The following is an 18,359-nucleotide window of genomic DNA, read 5'->3' on the forward strand; positions in this document are numbered from 1 at the left end:
GAATGAAAGACTGTGCAGAAGACACACCATCACTTTATTATTAAAAGCAGAGGAGACTAACAGACAAATTACCCAGCAATGCTCGAATGGCTAGATTTTATCAATGGTACATTTTATTACATTATGTATTTATTAAAATATTTTAAATGATCAATGTTACAGTAAACATCAGTGATTTTTTTAGTTAAGGTTGTAAATAAATAGGGATGGCATAGCACTATTTCAGTTTGAATCATTATATATTTATATAGTATATCCATAGGGAATAAAAAACTAATTCTAGTTATTATCTACAGTTATTTATAGTTTTTTTCTGATTGGATGAAACATGGGTGATTTTGTGTTGCTCTATATATTTTTCCATCTCCTTCAAATTTTCTACCAAAGATTTGAAGCCATTTTATAATTGGGAGAAAAACTCATAAAGCAACATAATAAGTTTTCAAATCAAGAGTCAAGTAGTAAATTCCAAGGTTCACTCCTCTGTTGAGACCAGTTCTGCTCCTGTTTCTTATTCTCATATTTGCTAACTTCAGGCTCTTTTGCATTATACTTGTATGTTATCTTTGACAGGGCACTAAATCAGGCTTGCAATGCTCTCAGACCAATGAGCTTTGACTATTAGATTAAAGTGTTCTGTTACAAAGGTACTTTCTAATGGGAACTACTGAACTAAAGCCAGTGTGTCCTGTAACCTCAGAGGAGGTCACTAGAGATCCTTTGTTTCACATCATTTGCCCTGTGAAGGGATGCCTTTGATAGTCAATGACATAGGTTTAAATATAGGCTAGGTTTTGGGGTTGTTTTTGTTTGTTTGTTGTTTGTTTTTTTCATTATAATTTGGTTTCATATGAGCGGTACAAAAGAGTTAATTCAGTTTTGATAATTATTAATATCAGTGGGGGAAAGTCTGGGAGCACAAGTAGACTTCTTGTAGAAGGAACTCCTCAGGGGTGGGGACAAGCAGAAAGGCCTGCCCTTTGCCTACCCAGTTCATTATAGTAACACTCTAACAGAGTAGAGTGACCCTGAACCTAAGCAGCTGGAACAATAGAACACAGGTTGACCATGGATCTAGAGCAGTGGTTCTCAACCTGTGGGCCATGACCCCTTTGGGGGTTGAACGACCTTTCACAGGGGTTGCCCAAGACCACCAGAAATATCAGATATTTATATTACAATTTGTAACGGTAGCAAAAATAGTTATGAAGTAGCAATGAAAATAATTTTATGGTTGGTTGTCCTTATAGTGTGAGGGGTCACAGTATTGAGGAGGTTGAGAACCACTGGTCTAGAGGAATCTGATGAGCTCCAGAACATTCACTTTGCTGCTGTGTGTTGTTAGAGTCCAAAATGTATTCATGAGTTCAAGGGAGGCATGGAAATCAACTAGAAACAACAGAGATTGGTGAAATTAAAAATAAATAAATAAATAAATAAAGCCTAAGCCTAAAATGACGCAGAAAGTTATGCTCCTCAGTGGATGGCAGAGCAAAACTCAGCAAACTTTCCTTTCTGCCTGCCTCCTTTAATTCAGTCTGTTACTGAAATTGCAGTGCAAAGTGTGTGTCCTTACCCGGAATGCCAGGAGGGCCTGGAGGCCCAGGGGGTCCCTGGTAACCACGGAATCCATAATCTCCATGACAACACTTGCTGCAGTCTGGGGGCAGTCCTCCGGTTTGTGGAGACTTAAAAAGGATGGAAAAAGAAACTTTAGGTAAAGACATTTGAGAGCACTTAAGAACTTTTTAACTTCCTCTGGCCTTCACCCTTAGAGAAGTTTACCTTCACGCAACTCAGTCACATCAGAAAATGTGTGCCTTGGGGTGGTATGAGGGCAGGCCTGTGCAGACAACAGGGAGGGTCTTGGACAAGCCTATGACAGCAAAAGCAGACTCTCCTCAGAAAAGAACCCAGAAGCCTCTTCTCTCCGAATACCCAGAAGTCTCAGGTACAGTTAGACTACAGTAACCCTCAAAGCTAACCACCAACAACTTCCAACATAGTTACTAAATACCACACTCCTGATGATGGCTTAAAGGTCTTAGGATCCCTGTAACCCCACCTTCCCAAACCTCTAAAGCACAAAAATCACTGAGGAAACAAAGCATTCTTTAGTCTGTACATTTCCTTATTTATTTTCAAATTGAAAAGTAGAAATATAGTTATCATAAACAACAGCTGTTTTGAGATATGCCTGTATACCCTTGTGGAATGGCTAGTTAATGTATGCATTGCCTCACTTGATTTCCTGTGATGCATACATTCAAACTCTGCTCTCTTGGCAATTTTCAAGAATTCAGCACACTGCTGTTAACTGCATTCATCCGATTGATGTTTATTATTTACACCTTGAGCAACTTTAACTTCATGATAAGTATTTAACATTTCACACATTCCTCTTCTGAACTTAAAGTGATTATCTTACTGTGCGAACTAATATTTAATGAGCACAAATGTGTTCTACATATGCTCACCTGTGACTTCCAATAGAATTCTTATTTGTGCAAAGATAAAATTCTAAAGCGTATTCTTACTGTGAAGGACCTGAAGACCTAGTGAACTGGCTGGTGGGAGACTTGCAACTTGGGAGATCTGGATCCTCATCTGCACTGGCAACTGGCCTTCTCATTGTGTCATGCAAAATACTTGTGGAAACTTTCCTAGACCCCAGTTATGTTCAACAGTTTTGAAAACAGCGCATTGTTGCTAAGGGCTTCATTGTGAAAAGAAAAGGAGGGGGTGGAGTGGACAGACCAGAGGACAAAGACGGGGCACGAGGCAGGGAAGGAAGAAGAGGGAGGAATTTATCATTCCAGTTTTCTCTGCCACTAGACCTCCTCAAGGAGAAAACCAGAAGAAGGCTTCACATGACTTCTTACTTTTACACCTTTTTACACCTTACTTTTATCGGTTGGTCTTATAGGCTTCGTCACTGTCCTTCCTTCTCCCTAAAGTTTCTCTTAAAACTATTGAGGTAGTAGCCCATCCTGGTCCAAGCCTTCTGTTGCCACAGCCCAGAACCCAGTGTTGAAGAATCAAGACATATGTCCTGGAAATCATTCTTAGTTCTGAGTCTCCCAAGCCCAACCGCAGACGGGTATACATTCATATTGGCTAAGGAAAAAGAAAATAAACTAATACACTTGGTCAGAGATGAAGACACTTGGAAATCAAACACCACAGCCAACTCCACCTACCACACATCTGAGAAGTGTGTTCATCGTCTCCTGATATCCTTTGCTAATGTGAAATACAGGAATAAACCCCAGGAATCGAGAGTTTTGCCAATGAAGGTTTCATGAATAGAGAAGGGGGAGGGGATTCCTTGTGTAAGAACAGAATGGAAATACTGGGATGCCTAGGACTGTTAGAATAATCACTACCCTGGAACCAGTGTCCCTGCTCGGTTCTGTGTGGCCTTAGAAAGTCACCGTTCCCAGACATCAGTCTGAGTTGGCCCTGAATTCCAGTTCTAAGAATGCAAGCAAAGATACTATTATGTTTAACTTTCAATAATAATTTTGAAAGACCTTTAACCTTTTACAATTTCAAACAATTTTATTGCATTTCTTTCCTTCTTGAACGTGTAGGACATGATGTGACACACATGTGGCAGTCAGAGGACAAACTTGTGGGTCCTGGGAATCAAGTGTAGGTCATCGGGCTTGACAACAAGCGCCTCTGCCCGTTGAGCCAGCTCAGACAAGAGATAGCCCTGATACCTCCATTTGTAAATGCCTGTATCTGCACACAAGGAAGTGGTGTGTCTTAGTATCCAAGCTAACAGGGGTGAGCGGTGCTTGGCCAAGCTACCTGGGGTAACTCCAAGAGCACAGAACTGCCATCAGTGCAGCTGGTTCTCCTAGTTGGGTGCCTCCCAGGAACCCTCCTATGATGTTTTATCACGTGTTCATCCCTCTGGCCTTGTCTTTCAAGGTCTAGTTCAGAGGAACAAAGATAGTAGAGCAAGTAGGGAGGGAGGGAACAGGGGAGGGAGGGAGATAGAGAGAGAGGGAATACGTCGTGTATATTTGTTAGTGCAGGTGTGTGCTCATGAGTGTGCATGTATGGGGCAGGGCAGAGATCACTGTTAGTATTCTTCCTCCGCCAGTATTTTACAAGGCAGAATCACTGAATCTGAAGCTCCCGGCTTAGCTAGTCAGGCTAGTCAGTGAACTTCAGGGATCTGCCAGTCTCGGCAGACCCCCCACCCCCACCCCAGCACTGGGTTACAGGTTTACAGCCACCCCTGGCTCTTTAGGTGAGTGCTGGGAATCTACTCAGGCCCAATGCTTGCATAGCGGACTGACTGAGTCATTTCCCCAGCCCTCCCTTGAGGCTTTTGGTGGACTCCGAAGTTGGACAGGATATGATTTAGACGTTTTATTCTCACTAAGGAAGAATATGGGAAGTCACTATTCACAGCCTCTTAAGTTTATCATCTTCCTTCCCAAATTGGGTAGTTATACACTGGAAGCATGCAATTGAGCAGCTGAAAAAAGAGGGGTGTCTGCAAGACAATCTCCATTTATTTGGCAGAACTGAGTTCTACTATTAATGACTGGAGAAAAAAAAACCATAATTCTTTCCTTGGAGAAACAAGATGGTAGGGTGGGGAGAAGGGAAAAAGGAAAAAGAGTGAGGCTTTAGTGAAGAAAGTGTCAGAAAAAGAAAATGTAGATGTGCAGACTCTTCCAGCTCCAATCCACCACGGACTCCATAGCCAGCTCCCTTCCTGGTGCACAGGTCTTATTACATCACTGCCCTGCTACCACAGAGAGAACTTTCAGGAGCAAAGTGTAGTCTAGACTCCTTCACTAGTTGAGGGTCCTCCCTTGGCAGACACTCAGATCATCTGCAGTCTCCTCAAACAGCAGAGGGCCCAGCCACACCCAGCTGCTCCTGGGCTCCATCAGTCCTCAGTGTGGTGCAGGTTTTTGTCTAGTACTCTTTAAACCTCTGATGTGCACAGCCATCTTTTTTAAAAAAAATCTCTTCTCTTTACTTTCTTTTTAAGGCCCAGGAACCAACACTATTCTTTTTTCCACAAGTTTTCTTTGTATATTGACCTTGTTTGCCACACAGAATTTGATCCAACTTAGTTAATAATTTAACAAAAAAGACTGGTTGGATATGAGTGAAGTTCAATGATTGTCATAATGAAAGCTGTTGTTTTGTATGCTAATTTTAAAACTTAATAAAAAAATTAAAAACAAATAAAAATGTTGAAAAATGAATGAATGAATGAACAAATAAACCCAGACAAGATTTTGTTCCTAATAGAGCACTTCAGAGTGGCTTGGTGATAGAGTCTTGGGTGTGTTTATGGTCCCAGTCTCCATCCTACAGTTTGAGAAAGTCAAAGTGGGGGAAGTGCTTGGGGAGGAATTGATGGATGGGAAAAAGGATAATTAGCATAAAGAGAGGATGGGGAGAGTAAGGAGAGAAGGAAGAACTTTGAGTGACCCCAAATTCAGTCTGTGCGTCGGTCCCACTTGTAGAGGAATATGGTACAGAAAGCTTCCAGGATGTTCCTGGCTCTGAATCTCCTGGGTAGCTCCACGTGGGTCTCTATCTGAAGATGCTTCAGGAATCCAGGGCTAGAAGACTAGGATGCGGGGTGAAGCAAAACTAGATTGGGATTTCAGTGGCCTGGTTGGTGTTGGTCGCCAGGAAATAATCCAAGACACCTATAGTACCCCACTGGACCCCTAGGAAAGACGCCATCCATCAAGATGGACTGGACACAAATTAAATGAGGATGAAGATCATTAAAAAGTTAGATGAAGATCACTGAAGCAAGCAAGCATCTTTAGACAGAAGACAGTCTCTGAAAGAGGCGTTCTTTTTGCGCACCCCCCTGACAAAGCCCCACAGAGCGACTTGGAAACTGCACTGTGTGGTCCAGTTACGTGTCTCAGGCTTCTTCCAGTTCTGCTGCTGAGTCTGTGTGGGATCCCAGTCTGACCACAGAACCAGAAAATCAACCAAGACTTTGTATGTGGGGGGTGGGATGGGGTAGGGGGGGTGGTTAGATAGCAGCCATGTGAAAAGAAGCTCCAGGGACACTGCAAAGCCTCCAGTCTATGGTTCTTGTGGTGATATGCACTGCTTCAAAGATCATGGAGTCCAAAGGACCCTTCTCTCCTCTCCATATAACTTTAGCATTTGTCATGCTTGGGCTCTAAGTACAAATAAGTTTCTTCCTGCTCTTGCTGCTTTTGATTAAACTGACGTTTGCTGATTTGCAGTTAACTATGCCAAAAACCCTTACTCATTCCTATGTTACCTAAAAGACCTAAAGAAATGTCCTCCAATGCTGACCTTTTGCCCCACCAAATAGATCGAGTTCAGTCATTAGGAGACTGAGTTATTCAATAGCTTGTAATTTAAATATGTAATCTTTTTTTGTTTCCTTTCCTTTTAATGAGTTAATCTGTTAAGAAAAAAATGTCTAAACAAGAAGGCTTGGCAACCTAAAATGCTACAAAACAAACAAAACTAGAGGAAATGTTGCAGAAAGTTCACAAATCCAAGTAAAGCAGGCTTAACTGATTTTTGGCAGAGGCAAAGGGCAGCTTCTCCCTGCTGGGGAGGATTAAAAAGAGTCCAGTTCTCTTGGGATCAGCAAATAATTATCTACAGCAATGCATCTATCCACATGGGTCAGCCTTTCTTTCTGCATCAACAGAGCAATCAAAGTAACTATAGTAATAAATCCCAACACAAAAGGAAGCTGACTCCTCCTGCTCCCCATTCTGATGGGGCAGTGCCACTCTGTCCCAGCACATCATGCCAGCAACTAGGAGTCCCTGTTGGCTCCCAGAACAACCCCAGAGACACCCACAGATAGCAGCAAATGCTCACGAGCGCTGATCTTAAGAATCATAGTTAAAGCAACAGCAACATCAGTCATTTAAGTTTGCAAAGAAATCCTTAGAAGAGAATTCCGAGTACCTGGCCCCAGAATGGGTTGATCTGGGCTAGGTCCTCTACCTCAGGGTGTGGAAGCTCATCTGGTCTCAGGGGTTTTAGGTCTGTAGAAGTGTTATTATCCACAGTCCCAGTTTTAGGGTGGCTCCGCTCTCTCACTTTCTCCCTCCTGGAGCCGCTACGGCCAGTCTGCTGGTGGCTCTGCACTATCCGGGCCACCGCGTTCTTAGCTCTTCCGCTCACCTCCATGTATTCATCTTGACACAGGCAAAATGGGAGGAGAAGCAGAGCCAGCAGGTGCCACCAGACGAGCTGCCTCCTGAGCATGGCTCACAACAGAGCCACAGCGTCTCCCTGGGAAGCCGACGGGGGCTGTAGGTGCCGTGGTCGCCTCAGGCAAATGCCAGGTCTGGAGATGAGAGCTGCAGCCGGCTGGGTGGTTTTATACTTCGGGTGTGTAATAAATAAGGCTACAGTCATGCCAGAGTGACAGCAGCCCTCCTCCCAGACAGGACAGCCCCCATTCATCACATTCCTGCACCACAGGCAAGACAGTTTGTGTGCACGGCGTCCAGTTGGTGGGGTTCATAAATGTCACACCTCGGCATGCTTTTTTGTGTGAGAGTAAAGAAAATGTACACAACCAGCTGGAGACAGAGACTGTGTATCTAGTGGTTCGCTTTCATGATTAGACATGGAAAGGCTGTGCATTTGTGGTCTAAAATGACTTTTGGAAAAACCTACCCTTGAGCTTGCCAGGGAATCCAGCTCAACTGTATCAGTTCCTGCAATTACAGCAGGGACCCGTTCAGGTCAACGGAGGGAGGTCTCGCTCTGAACAGAACAGATTGCTCTTTCCCACTTTGGGCCACGGCAAGCAGCACATTCTCCCTCCCAGGTACCAGCAGGAGCTGGCGTCAGTTGACTGAGACAGACTGACCAGGGTTGAGGCTGAGTTTGGCTGAGATGTTTCCCCATGCTAAACTTTATTTTCTTCTCTTTTGCGTCTCTAAAAGCCACCGCTGAACACCAGATGATCTATGTTCTTGCTAGGTGGAAATACAACCTACTTCCTTGTTAAAAGACATTCTTCTCAGGCTGCTCTCTACCTGTGGGAATGTTGCTGAGCTAATACCAAGGAAGGGTGGAAAACACCCAACCAAATATACTATTCTAAGAGCTCAAAATCGAGAGAATTACCATTCCTTAAAGTTCCTGTGCTTGTATTGATTAAACCAAAGAACAAGTGAACACTCCTAACCTCTTTTGTGTTAATAAATTTAGAGAATTGATAGTGTTGCCATTAAAAACTGCCCCCCCCCTTTAAAACAGGAATTCTCTGTGTAGCAGCTCTGGCTGTGCTGGAACTTGCTGTGTGGACCAGGCTGGCCTTGAATCACTGAGATCTGCCTGCCTCTGCCTCCCAAGCACTGGGATGAAAGGCGCGCATCAACGCCCAGCTAAAAATTGCTTTTATTTACAAATCATTCCATCTATTCCTCACTGATCAGAAGGTTGTCGGCTCTCCCCCTTGAGGCTTGCTGCGATCCTGGGCTCTTAAAGGGGATGAGTGGGCTAGTGTCTGATGTGGATGCTCCAGGGCAGCTATAGAAGACAGTCAAGACAGTTTTCTGTAGAGAAACCAGGGTCGGTCGCTTACTGAGCAGCCAGAGAAAGTGAGGAAGGAGCCGTCACGGCTGCCCTGTGTCAGCAAAGGGCCTTGAGAACTAAACGCTGCCTCTGAACTGGCCAAAGTGGCACATGCTACTTTGGCCAATCCTGCCACGAATGGCCTGGCCAACTGTCTCACGAACCCACATGGATCCAAAGAAAATGTTGGGGGTCAGTGATAGAGTTTTCCCATGTAATAAAGCTCCCTAGATCACAATCAGGGGTTGGGTGCCATGATTACCCAGCAGGCAGTTCTCACTTTCGGGACAGAGACACCCCAGTTCACCAGTGTGCTGGCTGCGTTTCAGCCGTCTTCCATGGAGGCTGCTTTGAGCCCCCACAAGCACTGTGCAAATGTGGACAGCACATCAGACTGTGGTCCAGCCTGAATTCTCTCAGGGAACCCCCTCACGGACCCGGAGGCAGTCCTACAGAGCCACGGTCTGTCTGAGGACACATCCGAGGTGAAGGCTCAGCTGTGGCTAAGAAGGATAGCCCAGGACAGTACCTCAGTGGGATGCTCCAACCTCAGGGAGGCCTGGAAAAATGTGACAAAGCAAGAAACAGCTGTGAAAACGAGGTCACCCGATTCACCAGCGCTCTAAAAGTGGCCCCTAGCTTTCTCCACCAGGCACGTGCTGTCTGCTCCATGACTATCAATCATCTTCTATTGACTTGCAGCCACAGCAGACTCCTCATTAGTGTTTCATTCCTGGTAGTTCTCAAACCTAGCTGCACATTAAACTAAGCCCAGGGGCTTCTAAAAATACCAGTGACTTGGTCCTACTTCAGACCTTCCAGTCAGAATCTCCAGGACACTGGAACACCAGGAGTTTTTCCCCAGGATGAGTGATGGCTACAAGTCATCGATCCATACTCTGCTGGACTTGAGAATAACTAATAATATCATGATTTGTTAATGCCACATACCAGCCAAATGCTTCTTTAGTTTACTTCACTGACTTCTCTTAGCAAGCTTCTCCATTTTGCAGAGCGGAAAATTAGATGCTCACAGAGGTAAAGCGGCTTGTTTGGTGTCACACAGTGGGATAGGGGTGATTGCAAACAGACCCCATCGGTCTCCTATTCTGGATTCTCTGCCTCCTACAAACAGCACAGGGAGGTGAGGGAAAAAAAAGATAGGCTACCAATCCATCCATACCTGCCAGGGAGCTGTTCATAACCAGGAGGGTCCCACAGTGTCATGGGTTAATTGTGTGCATCTCAAAGACAAAAAGATGCTATAAAATCCCCTATATTTGTGAGTACAAATTTATTTTGAAATGATGTTTTCATAGATGATCTCAATAAGGTCATTGGAGTGGGCCTTAATCAAATATGACAATGTTCTTATTAAAATGAAGAAATTTGAACCCAGGGTCAGACACGCACGTAGGCAGAGTACCATGTGAAAATGAAGGTGAGGATCAGAGCAAAGCTTTTACAAGCCAAGGAACACCCACGATGGCCAGCAAACCACCTGGGCTGGGCAAGGGGCGCAGGGCAGACCGTCCGTCCCCTCAGAGCCCTTGCCAGAACCAACTTCACTGTCACCTTGATCTCTGACTTCCAGGTTCCAGAATGTGACGTGGGGATTCTGTCTCGGTGGCACTTTGCTGTGGCAATCTTCAAGTGAATAAGATGGCATGTGTGGAAAGTTGAGGAAAAAATAAGGCTCCAGATAGAGCAACAGTTCTCTGTTGTGTGGCGCAGCAGGCTAGCTACGGTTGGCAGCATTGGATAGTCTATTTTAGAATAGCCAGTAGAAAATAGTCAAATGTTTCTAACGTGAAGAAATTATAAATTCTTGAGGTGATGGATATGTCTATTACCCAGACAGGTTATTTTACATTGTGTGTATATATTTCATTTTGTTATCTATCTCCTAAGTAAAATTACTATGTGTCAATTAAAAATTACTTTTAAAAACCTACAGATGCCTGAGAAGATGCTGTACTCAAATCCAGGCCCTGAATGACCTTGGGCTTCACTGGGCACTGTGGTGCACTCTAATCCCAACATTCAGGAGGCAGAGGCAGGCAGATCTCTGTGAATTCCATGCCAGTGTGTTCTACAAAGTGAGTTCTAGGACAGCCAGGACTATGTAGTAGGATCGCATCTCACAAAAAAAAAAAAAAAAAAAAAAAGGAAGGAAGGAGGGAGGGAGGGGAGATGGACAGATGGATGGGTGGAGATGTGGACACAAGCCCGCATCCCTAACCCAGAACCTATCTCTAGTTGATAACCACTTAAAATGAGAATTTAGTTTTCTAAAGGACGTCTCAATGGGGAAAACAAACTACTCTTAAGAGGAGGCTGTATGCCCAGAAGTAGATGGCCAAGAGGAAATGAACTCTAAAGCATCACTGGAGCTTCCTCGTCTCAATTTAGTGTTTTTATGGGATTCTTGAGTGTACAAATGAGTGGGTTTCTGTCTGTATCTATTTCTTGTGCCTTTTCTTCAGCTCTTTTCCTCATGTTTGTTTGCCTTGTCCTGTCTTGATGCGTTAGTTTTTGTTTTATCTTATTATGTGTTATTGTATTAGTATAGCCTGTTTGTTGTCCAATGAGAGACAGAAATGGGTGGATCTGAATGGGAGGAGAGGTGGAGAGGAACAGGGAGGAGTCGAGGGAGAGGAAACCATAATCAGGATATTATAAATGAGAAAATCTATTTTCAGTAAAAGGAGGGAAACCCTACAGACTACCATCTTACACCTGAAGGAGATGGTAGTTTGATAATTTAGCCAGTTGCCCAAGTTCAAGGATGATGGATGACAAACTGATTCACTGAGTACCTGATGTTCCCATTCAGGTCCTTCTCCCTTTACTCTTAAGTTTCCCATTAACTTTGCTTAAACCTTAGTTTATTGTTAAATATTACTTGTGATTGTCATCTCATACATCTTTCAAGATGTCTCTTGTACCTGATGTCCAAAAATGCACACGTAGTTATGATTATTGCCTTTGGGTTAAGTATCAACAACATCTGGAATCTTCCATCTCTTTGTAGAAGATGGAGTTCCATTCTGTGTAGCTGGCTTGGTCTCTGAAAGCTCCCAGAGGATGTATGAGGACACTGGGCTCCTAAAATATTCAGGACTGCCCCCTGCATCCTGCTTGCATTTCCTCCAGCCCCAGCCCAGGATGTTGGTACAGCTTGTGGTATAAGCAGCAAAGATGTAGGTGCATAGGAATATATGTGTAAAAACCCAGTCCCATAGCTCAGCTTTGCATATTGGAGGCAAATATTTGTTTAGCCTTACAAAGGAGGCTGTTGTGAGATGTGTAGGTGCCCTGTGGCCTCCCCTGCTGTGCTCCAAATGGCCTGGGTCCAAAGAGATCAGTTATGGTCTGGCAGTAGACAGTCAGGAGCTGTGCTGGATTCAAGGTCTCTTTATATCAGGGCCAACTTAAAGAGTAGCTAATGAAGGAGACTATCTGGCCAGTTTTCAGAAACACTTGATGAGTAACCCACATTTCCCTATCCTTTTGAATAAAATAAAATACTCTTGTACACAGTTGGGTGAATTCAGAGATTCTACAACCAAGGCTTTATCCCTTTGATTAAAAAAAAGATGTGCTAACTACAAGCAAAATTCAAATCATCCCTCAGAAGTGGTAATTTAACTGTGCTGGGCATTCATATCTAAACGTTTAAGCCCTCTCCAGATCTTTTCCTGAGAAGTTTTATTTAGAGAAAATTTTAAAGAATGGGATCAGGGAGTTGACATTGTCTCTAGATATGAACTATTTCCATCTGAAGAAAAGCCAATCCATGCTTGCCAGAAGACTTTGACAGTGTTGTCTCTGTTTGTTAATATGGGACAAAAGCAGGAAAGGAGCAAGGAAGCATGTTGGTCAGCCAGTCAAAGGTGCCATCACCTTGGTTGAATTACATGGCTCAGGGAGTGACCCTTCTCTGGCATGTGCAGGAAACTCAGCATCAGAATCTGAGCAATGGATCTGTCTCTATGAGGCAATGAGAAATGGATATTCAAAGACCAGCCCAGCACTTAAGAAAATTCATTGACAATGAAAAGCACAATTCCCCGTTGACTACATAAGTCACACTATTTGATGAACAACAGGTCCTCTGTAGGATAAGAAGCCAAATTCTGATTAAGAAGTTTGTGATAGGCATAAGTGTGTGTGTGTGTGTGTGTGTGTGTGTGTGTGTGTGTGTGTGTGTGTGTAAGGGAATTTGTTGAATATCATCAAGCATTTGTGTCAGTCAAGGACTAAACAGAAAAACAGAACCATGCTTGGTGTTTCAACAGAAAGAATTTAATAGAAGGAACATATTTGCAAACATAGTGATGTTGTTATCTGAACTTAGAAACTTGGAGAAAGGGCTTTGCAGAAAGGTTTATGGAGGAGGGTGCAGGCAGAAGTTTCTGCCCTGCCTGGTCCCACAACCATTTAATCCCAAATAAACACACAGAAGTTTATACTAATTATAAACTGTTGGGCCTATTGCTCAAGCTTATAACTAACTAGCTCTTATGCTTAAATTAACTCATATTTCTTGTGTATGTTTAGTCTCGTGGCTTGGTACCTTATCTCAGTCAGGCATCCTCATCTTACTTCCTCTGCATCTGTCTAGTGACTCCTTGACTCTGCCCTTCCTCTTCCCAGATTTCTCCTAGTCTTGTGGGCCCCCCCACCCCATACTTCCTGCCTGGCTACTGGCCAATCAGCGTTTTGTTAAACCAATCCAAGTGACAAATCTTTACAGTACACAAAAGCATTATCCCACAGCATTTCCCCCTTTTATATTTTCAAAATAAAAACCCTAAATCTAATGTCCTTTGTTTAGCTTTTTTTGCTGACCATTATTCATAACAATTTGTAACCAACATTCTAAACAAAGACAAACATCTATAATCCATTTTTGAAGAATGTAGGCATAGTTTTCGAGGCTACTTTCTGCTGATTGGGGGTACTGGTAATCTTATGGGGACCCAAAGAAAATTTATGATTATGGTCAAGTCCTGACTGGAGTAGTCTGTGAGGCTGAATCATCTCAGCCAGCAGTCTTGAAGTCTTTCTGGATTCAGAACTCAGATGAAACTGCAACAGAGGCTCTCTGAAATGTTGGATCATCTGGATCATCTGTTCCCATTGGAGATTTTTCAGATACTGTAACTGTAATTCTTGCTTGATAACAGTTTTTGTTACATGTAATTTTACTATGGTAAAATGAAAACCTTCCTTTTGGATTAGACAGAAAAGGGGAAGTGCTGTGGGATGTTCTTTTTGTACACTGTGAATATGTGTTGCTACCATTGGTTAATAAAAATGCTGCTATGGCCTATAGCAGGGCCAAATAGAGCCAGGCAGGGAATCCAAGAAAAGATACAGGCAGAAGGAACGTGGTGTCAGGGGAGATGCTGGCCACTGCTGGGAGAGCAAGATATAATGGGACACAGGTAATACCACAAAGCCACATGGAAAAACATAGATTAATAGAAATTGATTGAATTAAGTTGTAAGAACTAGCTAGCAAGAAGCCTGAGTCACAGACCCAACAGTTTGTAATTAATATTAAGCCTCTGAATTCGGTTACTGCTGTGGATATCTGTATGCTGTGATTGTGTTGCTCGATTGGTTAATAAATAAAGTGCTGATTGGCCAGTAGCCAGGGAGGAAGTACAGGCGGGACAAAGAGTGAGGAGAATTCTGGGAACAAGAGGGCTAAATCAGGAGACGCTGCCAGCCACCGTCATGAGAAGCAAGATGTGAAAGCAGAACTGGGAAAAGGCACCAAGCCACGTGGCTAAACATAAATAAGAATTATGGGTTAGTTTAAATGTAAGAGCTAGTCAGTGGTAAGCCTGAGCCATTAGGCCAAACAGTTTAAATAATATAGCATCTGTGTGTTTATTTGGGTCTGAGTGGCTGTGGGCCCAGGCAGGACTAGAGAAAATTCTAGCTACAGGGTACTGGCAAGCTGAAAAGATTTATCTGACTACATGAGGGCAACTATCCAACTAAAGATGTCACCCGTGTTGGGATCCAATTAGACACATTTTGGAAATATGAACAGGTGCTGACTTAGAGCCTATGGTGACTACCAAGTTGAAGGCCATTGCTTGAATGACACAAATATCAAACAAAAGAAACAAGTGTCCTTGAATCTGCTTACTGTCTAGCATCTTCTGGTACTCCATTAGTTGAAAAATAAACTAGGAATTTTGTGGAATCTAAGTCTCTACATCCTAGAATGGCATTTTTAAGGCTGAGTTAGAGCCAGGGAACTGCTGCCCAGTTTCAATGACCTGGTATGCCAGCCACTTCCCTGGGAATGTTCCTGCCACAAGGAACTGATGCTCTGGTTTTGGCAAAGGATTGGAGACACATCTGCTAGGCTTGTCTGCCCTACTTCACTTTCATAAATGATATTCAGGTCATTTCCACTTTCATATTTAATTTGTTTCTCCACACAGAGGACAATTAATTATTTATACAAAAGCTTTAATTTTTGTATAATCCCCTAGAGCTTCATCCAAGACACCTCCCTCAGAAAGCAATCCCAGCTCTACAGTGCCCTTTCTTTCTTTTTTTTTTTCTTTTTTCTTTTCTTTTTTTTTTAAGGGTTTCTCTGTATAGTTTTGGTGACTGTCCTGGGTCTTGCTCTGTAGACCAGGCTGGCCTCGAACTCACAGAAATCTGCCTGGCTCTGCCTCCCAAGTGCTGGGATTAAAGGCATGCACCACCACCACCACCACCACCACCACCACCACCACCAGGCTCCAGTGCTGTTCCTCTTGGTTACTTTCTGTCAACTGGTTGCTCGCTCCACCTCTTGACCTCTGGTTAACTTTATTTAATCCCATTTACAATAAGCAAAAAGCTCTTGGATTAAAGGTGTGTGCTAGGGCTAAGCCACACTACAACTAGAAACAAGTTTTTTCCAGTAAATAAGACAATCTCAGAGTTCACAATGTGATCAAATATCCTGCAGCATTGTTTGTCATTTTAGTGTGTGTGCACGTGCATGTGCAAATGTACACATAGGCCAGAGGCATTGGAAGTCCCTGGAGCTAAAGTTATAAGTGGTTGTAAGTTGCCTAACATAGTGCTGGGAAATGAACATGGGTCATCTGCAAGAGCACTGTGTGCTTTAAACCACTGGCCCATCTCTCTACCTCACTTTCTCCTTTTAATTTAGTCCAGGATCCCAGCCCATGAAATGGTGCCGCCCACATTGAAGGTGGGTCTTCCCACTTCAGTTAATACAACCTAGGAACTCCCTCACTAATATGCCCAGAGGTTTGTCTCCTAGGGGATTCTAGACCATGTCAAGGTGACAGGATTGACAATCACAGACACTAACATAATCTTTCCATGGCTGGCCTGCTCAACGCTAATTCAATTCACTGAGAAATGGAGGTTGACTTCTATCCATGGAATTAGTGTGATGCAGGCTTCACTAAAGCCAGAAGCAGAAAGACCTTTGACACTTAGGACCCTTATTTCCCAGCAGGACTGTGCTATATCAGCTTCCTAGTCATTGGGAAGCAAACTGTATTCACTATGAAGGGGAGACAAGAGTTTTTTCAGAGATCTTCCTATTCTACAGAAAGATCGAAGCTTATTCCTCAAAATGGTAGGCTGCTGTCATCAGAAGTCTTGTATTAATCAGGGTTCTCCAGCGAAGCAGACATAAAGATACATACACATGATATACACATATACATATCCATTATATTGTGTAAATATAATTGTTCCTGTGTGTGTGTGTGTGTGTGTGTGTGTGTGTGTGTGTGTAGAGGAGAGACAGAGGAGACAGAAACAGATATACAGACAGAGAAAGAAAGAAGGAAGGAAGGAGAGAAAGAAAGAAGAAGGAAAGAAAGAAAGAAAGAAAGAAAGAAAGAAAGAAAGAAAGAAAGAAAGGAAGAAAGAAAGAAAAGAAAAGAAAAGACAGAGACAGAAAGATTGACTAATTTTGAGGAATTGGGCAAGGTTCTATAGAGAAATAGAACTACTAGAATATAAATATGTGTGTGTGTGTGTGTGTGTGTGTGTGTGTGTGTGTGTGTGTGTGTGTGTGTTGTAAAAATGGTTTCATGAGTTAGAGAGAAGGCTCAGTTGATATAGTACTTGCCATAAAGCATGAGGACCTGAGTTCAGGCCACCAAATCCACGGGAAAAAAAAGTCCGAGTGTGGTGGTGCATGCTTGTAATCCCAGCACTGGGGAGACAGACAGGTGGATCCCTAGAGATCCTTGGTCACTCAGCTCAGCCAAAGCAATAAACCCTTGCCAATGCTATCTCAAAAACCAGAATGAAAAGTGACCGTGATAGATCCCAGAACTTGACCAATGGCTTCCATATGCACATACACATATGTTTATAGGTACATACATACATGTGCATGGGCACATACACACATGCACACACACAAACTGAAGCCATAGATGATTCCTAAGGAGCCACTGGTCTTTAGCCCATGTTAGAAGCTGAGAGTGGAGTCTGATGTCAGTGGAGGATGGCCTCAACAGTAGCAACAAGAATGGATATTCACCAATGAGAAGCAGAGGCAGACAGGCATGCAACTTTGCTTTTTCAGACCTCTTTGTATCTGGCCCACTCATTGGAGAGGGACACCCACTCTGGAGAAGAGTCTTCTCCCGCATTAATCCTTTCTAGAAATGACCTCCTGGACCTACCTAGAGGTGTTAAGTGATTACAGATCTCATTAGACTAACAATACCAACCATCACAGGCCTTGTGCTCAAGACAGCTGATGCTCCCAGGACGACCTGGCAGGCTGCAAAGCATGAATCAATACTGTAGTTTTAGTTCACTGTAATCTTCAGCTGAACTGCCTGCTGTTTGGGGACCTCAACCTTTCTCCTGAGTCTTTCAACTGATGAGATGAAGCTGCTCTAGCTTCATTTCTGTTGCCGTGATAAAACATCCTGATGGGAAGCTCCACAGTCAAGATTAGAGAGAAATGAATGCTCCCATGCTGCAAAGCAAGCTGCTACTCAGCTAGTCCTCATCAGTCTTTTACAGTCCAGGGCCCCAAACCAGGGTATGATGCTATCCACAGTGGTCTGGGGCCCTCCTCATCAATTAATGGTCAAAACAATCTCCCACAGACCTACCCATAGGCCAATCTGATCTACGCAAGTCCTCATCTAGGCACTCTTCCCAGGTGATTCTAGGTCATGAAAACTGGAAATGTAAAACTAATTATCATATAGGCTTGCTATATTATGAAGGTGTCTTAGTTTCTTTTCTATTGCTGGAGTGAAATGCTGTGATTACAGCAGATTATAAAAAAAAAGTTTAACTGGGTTTATGATTACAAAGTGTTAGAGTTTATGGTGGCAGAGCAAAAGCATGAGTGTAGGTGGCTAGACCAGCAGCTGAGAGTTCACATCTTGATCTACAAGCAGGAGGCAGAGAGCACACTGGGAATAACACAAGTGTTTTGAAACCTCAAAGCCCATATCTAGTAATGTATGTCCTTAAAAAAGGCCACACCTCCTAATCCTTCCCAAACAGTTCCACCAACTGGGAACCAAGTATTTTGCTCATATGTCTTCTGAGCCAATGGAATTCATTCTCATTCAAACCACCACAGGATATTGAAATTTATCCAAAGGCTAAGGATTTATGTCAGTCACATTGAAAAAAAATATACCTTCACAGCAACATCTAGATTGGTATGTGACCAAAAAACTAGGCACTATATAGCTATCCAATTTGACTCATAAAATTCACATTTTAAGAAG

General features: G+C 43.2%; 1 protein-coding gene across 2 annotated transcripts in view; it reads right to left on the reverse strand.

Annotated features, from left to right (window-relative positions):
* Positions 1-7,485, reverse strand: part of C1qtnf3 (C1q and TNF related 3) — a 23,211-nt gene extending 15,726 nt beyond the window's left edge. Inside the window, exons 1-2 of one of the 2 annotated variants that reach the window (XM_028895070.2) lie at positions 6,961-7,485; positions 1,577-1,688 (exon numbers count right to left, since the gene is read on the reverse strand). In XM_028895070.2, coding sequence (XP_028750903.1) covers positions 1,577-1,688; positions 6,961-7,263 — 415 coding nt within the window. In that variant the 5' untranslated portion in view covers positions 7,264-7,485. The remainder of the gene's footprint in view (positions 1-1,576; positions 1,689-6,960) is intronic. The other variant, XM_028895071.2, reaches the window with a different exon arrangement.
* Positions 7,486-18,359: the final 10,874 nt, after the last annotated feature.

This window comes from Peromyscus leucopus, chromosome 11 (genome assembly GCF_004664715.2).
Source record: "Peromyscus leucopus breed LL Stock chromosome 11, UCI_PerLeu_2.1, whole genome shotgun sequence".
NCBI classification, from domain to species: domain Eukaryota; kingdom Metazoa; phylum Chordata; class Mammalia; order Rodentia; family Cricetidae; genus Peromyscus; species Peromyscus leucopus.